The 5,135-nt window shown below is 54.1% G+C and overlaps 2 protein-coding genes across 2 annotated transcripts; one reads left to right on the top strand and one right to left on the bottom strand.

Moving 5' to 3' along the window:
- Positions 1-952: 952 nt before the first annotated feature.
- Positions 953-1,631, bottom strand: EsH8_VII_000762 (dynein light chain DYN2; the record flags this gene model as incomplete). Its single annotated transcript, XM_083270895.1, has 7 exons — positions 953-1,017; positions 1,073-1,142; positions 1,205-1,231; positions 1,301-1,335; positions 1,405-1,438; positions 1,489-1,511; positions 1,583-1,631. The coding sequence occupies 7 exons, from the start codon at positions 1,629-1,631 to the stop codon at positions 953-955; spliced, it is 303 nt and encodes a 100-aa protein (XP_083128452.1).
- Positions 1,632-2,328: 697 nt separating this feature from the next.
- Positions 2,329-5,135, top strand: EsH8_VII_000761 (RNA-binding ribosome biosynthesis protein MRD1; the record flags this gene model as incomplete). Its single annotated transcript, XM_083270894.1, has 3 exons — positions 2,329-2,559; positions 2,628-3,419; positions 3,633-5,135. 3 exons carry the CDS (start codon positions 2,329-2,331, stop codon positions 5,133-5,135), a joined length of 2,526 nt encoding a protein of 841 aa, XP_083128451.1.

Genomic DNA, 5,135 nt, shown 5'->3' with positions numbered 1-5,135 from the left:
CTGCCGCCGCTGCTGCCACCGACATTCTGCTCTGGGTACGACAAGTCTACATTGGCTCCCAAGTTCCTGGAACCTAGCTCACGGCGTAGAATCTCCCATTCGCTCCTGTCGGCTTGGACTCCGGCGCTGTTGATTCTGAGGTGGATGGTGTGTGTTTGTGATGCTGGGGCTGATTCGTCAGAAGCCTCTCCTGAAACGGCGTCTCGGCCGCGGTCCCTTCCCATGAATGTGATTTCGACCGATGTCTATTGAGGAGCCAAGTGGCAGAAGTAAGGGAGCTGATGCTCTGCTGATTGCTACCAAGTTATGAGGTCTGGTCCTCGGTGTGTCAACATCCACCCGTTCGCCGACGCTGGCCCAGGACATGGACTTGGCGCAGAATGTTGGCCGGCTTGCGCATGCCGCCGAGCATGGGCAACGGAGAGACACAGCTGATCTGGCAATAGCCACCTCTACGCTGTTGGTGGTATGAGCGGTGTATCTGAGGAGCTGTAGCTTGTGGGTTCATCGTCACGTATCTTCCAGCCAAAGACCGCCGTCCTACGATGCGAGCTATGCTGGAGATGAAGGGAGCACCACTCAGCGGCCTTTGGCTTGTTTGGCGTTCATGGAGACACCTGCCCGGCTAGGACGGCCTTGTGCAACGAGAATTGTATCGTGTTTATAGATGAATGGATTCAGTCTCGCCTGGCTGAAGCCAAACGGTAGGTTTAACTGCCCCAAAAACAGCACTTCGATACCCCCTTTTGGTTCACTCTCTCCCCGTCGTTGAAGTAATCAGCACACGCCTTTTGCACAAGTTCATATTCCCATTATTCCGTATCAGGCCCGTCGGTAGTGCCTCCCCTTAAGCTTTGTCTTGTACATCATATCTGCGAGGCGTCGTTCCAGGGGGATTCCAAGTCTTAAGACAGTGGTGGTCGGTTGATTTGTTCTCGGATAGTCGCTTCATTTATTGAGTCTTGAAGAGCAGGATTGCGCAGTGGCCGAGATAGAAGTAGATGAAGTGCTTAGTTTCTACGCGAAGGTCAGCTTCTGGCCCTCGTGCTGCCGGAATATAGGACGGGCATACCATGGGTAACGAAGCTGCCAAAGTTGCGGCCGACGATGCAGTGCCATGTAGGACCCTTGCGCTCATCGAACTGTTTAACCGAGGCCTGTCAGCAATGGCAATAGAAGCAACCGAGGGACAGTCGGGACTAACCGTTCGCTTGATGTGCTGGGCGATATCCTGTGCGTTGTCGTCCCTGTCAGTACACAGCGTCATTTGCTAGATGTTAAGCATATCGAAGATGCGCACCTTCTCGATGGTGAACTTGGCCATGGCTTCCTGGGCTGTGGAGGGGTCGTTAGTACGCGGCGGGGTCCTGCGGAGGGGCTTCCCCGGGGAATGACGTTACGTACCGACTTCAATAGACTCTTGCTGCATGTCCTCGGTCTGTAGAATTGTCAACTTCATGAATTGAAGACGTCGTCGCCAAGCCTTACCATGTCGGCGCTCTTGACTTGTGCTAATTTCCAGACTTTGTCAGCCTCGTCTGCCTAAGCCTGTATCACAGACCGCTCTTGTCTCTTGACGTACCTTCCAGCTTCTCCCGGGGAGCGGGCGAGCTGCTCTTGACGTCGGCCATTGTGGTAATCGAAAACGGTGGGAGTGGTTCTAAAGTTCACGCTGTCGTTGTCAGCCTCGGAACAGGGTGTCGGATGTTTGCGCAGCAGGTCTTCGGCAAGACCCCTTTTCTTGGTATCGCGTCCACCGCTGCTGCGCCTTCGGCAGGCTGGTAACTAACTCACTCGTTTGTTAAGTGGCTCTGAAGGGATTATTAGCAAGCTGTCGGAGCACATTGATTTGTTTACTTACATCAAGAAGCTTCAGATGTGGAATTGGGTTTGTAAGAGAATTCCGTCGGGGAATGGCTGTCGCGTGTTTTCACCAAGCCCGATAGAGTGCCCGCGACGGGAAAGGGTCCATTTGATCGAGTTGGGTTGCCATGAACGCACGGGCCTAAAGCCTCCTTCCTAATGGGACGCTACGGCAGTCATGCGCTAACGGTGACAAGGCGGGGCTGTCTATCACGTGTCGATACCGATAAGGATGGGGCGGCAGAAAAAAAAAACTTCTAGCTAAGTCCCGTTTTCCAACCTAGATGTCAACAAATCCTTCCCAACTCTTCCTCATACCACGACAGTATGGCCTTGCATTTATAGCCGCAACAACACCGAGCACTTGAGCTCATAATCTCTCTTCCTTTCACCCAGTTCTGATTTCTTTTTCTTATTTTTACTGAGATACCCCCTGTTTTTGTAATGGCTGCTGCCACAACCACAATGGAGACCTCCCGCATCTTCGTTAGAGGGCTGCCGCCCAACATCACCGATGCTGATTTTCGGAAGCACTTCTCGGCCGGAGGTCGTGAGGTGACTGACGTCAAGCTCATCCCTCAGAGAAGGATTGGTTATGTTGGATATAAGACACCCGAGGTTGCTACCAAGGCGGTCAAGTACTTCAACAAATCCTACATCCGCATGTCAAGGATCAATGTCGAGCTTGCAAGACCAGTACGTTTTGGACACCCTCCCAGCTAAACGCGCAGACCCCTAAATGCTCATGTCTCCCCCTCCTACAGATTGCAGATCCTGTCCCCCAAAAGGCGTGGGGTAGTGGTGGGCAGACGACTGTGGCAACACCGTCAGACTCTATTGCCCCTCCACCACCCAGTGACGAGAAGGATGCGAAGAAGAAGCGCAAGCGGGAGGATCTGGATGAATCGGATCCTAAGCTGCGAGAATTCTTGGAAGTCATGCATCCTGGCAAACACTCTGCAGATGAGACGTCAGATGTGATGGGCATTGCTGCCGTCAAGGAGCAGAAGAAGTTGCTCAAAGACGACGAGAGTGATGATGAATATGAGGCCATCCCGGGTCGGCCTGAGAAACGGCAGATGAGGGAGGCACCTAAGGGAGACGAGCATCCAGAGCCTCTGCTGGAAGAGGACGAGGCAATGCCGGACGCCGCTCCAGTTCCTGAGTCGACAGAAGACGTTCCTCAGGAGCAAGCTCCCGCCAACGCGGCCGCCACGGACGATGATTGGCTTCGTTCTAGGACGAACCGATTGTTGGATCTAGTTGATGACAACGAGGTACTCCTGCCTCCAGTCCAACAAGACAGTGGAGAGACAGTCGGAAGTGCACCCGCGGATCAGCCAAAGGAGCCTGCAAAGAGCCCCGAGAAGCCCAAGACCAAGACTGAAGGTGGAGCCGTGGCGAAGGACACCCCGGCCCCCTCTGAGAAGGCTGAAGAGGATGGCGCCCTCGCCACCATCAAGCGGACCTCTAGACTGTTCGTGCGGAACCTACCCTTTAGTGCCAACGAAGGTGACTTACGGGCGCACTTCGAACAGTTTGGGGAGCTTCAAGAGGTAAGCAAACATCGTCTCATTTCGCTTTCGCGCCACAGAGTGCCATTCAATCATGTGATGAATCCAGATAGGGACAGCTGACATCAATTGATGGTTGATGCGACCCTTGGATCGGTATTTTAGTAGATGCTTCGACTTTCTGAAAAATGATTGCCTTTTCAGCTCTTCTTGAGAACATCATGGCGAGACTCAGATTGCTAATCTCCTTAATAGGTACACCTGCCAGTCACTGCTGGCGGCGCTAGCAAGGGCTACGCGATGGTGTTGTTTACAAGTCCAGAATCAGCAGTCGCCGCATTCCAGTCGACGGATGGTCAGACCTTCCAAGGGCGACTTTTACACGTCTTGCCCGCTGAGGGAAAGCGTGATGCTGGGCTGGACGAGTTCGCAATCTCAAAGCTTCCCTTGAAAAAACAGAACCTGATCCGAAAGAAGGCTGAGGCTGCCTCTAGCACGTTCAACTGGAATTCGCTCTATATGAGCCAGGATGCAGTCAACGCGTCCGTTGCAAGCCGCCTGGGCGTGTCAAAGTCGGAGCTGCTGGACCCTACTTCGGCAGATGCCGGTGTTAAGCAGGCCATCGCTGAGACGTCGATCATCCAAGAGACTAAGGCATACTTTGCATCGAACGGCGTGGATCTCGATGCCTTCAAGTCACAAAAGCGGGGCGACACGACCATTCTGGTCAAGAATTTCCCGTTCGGGACTACAATGGAAGAGCTGAGAACCATGTTTGAGGAGCACGGCACCGTCCTGAGAGTGTTGATGCCACCCAGTGGTACCATTGCCGTCGTTGAGTTCCCGCAGCCCGCACATGCAAAGGCGGCTTTTGCCAAGCTCGCATACAGGCGCATCAAGGACACCGTCCTGTTCCTTGAGAAGGGCCCTAAAGACCTTTTCAAGAATGATGCCTCAGTAAACATGACGCAGGGCAAGGAGGATCGACCCACCGGTGTCCAGAAGCTGAGTGTCACGGAACTTTTGGGCCGGGATGAGCAGGGCGAAAGTGACGTTGAAACAACGTCGCTGTTCGTTAGAAACCTAAACTTCACCACGACCACGGAGAAGTTGGCAGAGACGTTCAAGCCGTTGGATGGCTTTGTCTCCGCCAGAGTAAAGACTAAGATGGATCCCAAGAAGCCAGGGCAGGTGCTGAGTATGGGATTCGGTTTCGTTGTCTTCAAGACAAAGGAACAAGCACAGGCCGCCCTCAAGTCCATGGATGGATTCGTGCTCGAAGGTCACACACTCGCCGTCAAGGCCTCGCACAAGGGCCAGGACGCGGCAGAAGAGCGTCGGCGGGAGGACAAGGCCCGCAAGGCAGCGGGTCAGCGAACCAAAATCGTCATCAAGAATTTGCCCTTCGAAGTCACCAAGAAAGACATCCGCACCCTCTTCAGTACATACGGCCAGCTTCGGGCGGTGCGTTTGCCCAAAAAGTTTGGCAACTCGACAAGGGGTTTTGCTTTTGCAGAGTTTGTCACACCCAGGGAGGCGGAAAACGCGCTCAACGCGTTGCGAGACACTCACTTGCTGGGCCGCAGGCTCGTCCTGGACTACGCGGAGGCCGAGGCGGTCGATGCCGAGGAGGAGATTGCCAAGATGCAGCGCAAGATTGGTGGCCAGGTCAACAAGGTCGCCCTTTCGCAGCTCACGGGCCAGGGTCGGAAGAGGGTCAACATCGGAGGCGACAATGCCGACGAGATGGATATGTGA

This window comes from Colletotrichum jinshuiense, chromosome 7 (genome assembly GCF_051148585.1).
Source record: "Colletotrichum jinshuiense chromosome 7, complete sequence".
Classification (NCBI taxonomy): domain Eukaryota; kingdom Fungi; phylum Ascomycota; class Sordariomycetes; order Glomerellales; family Glomerellaceae; genus Colletotrichum; species Colletotrichum jinshuiense.
Note: the sequence above shows the minus strand (reverse complement) of the source record. Positions and strands in the feature narration are given on the sequence as shown.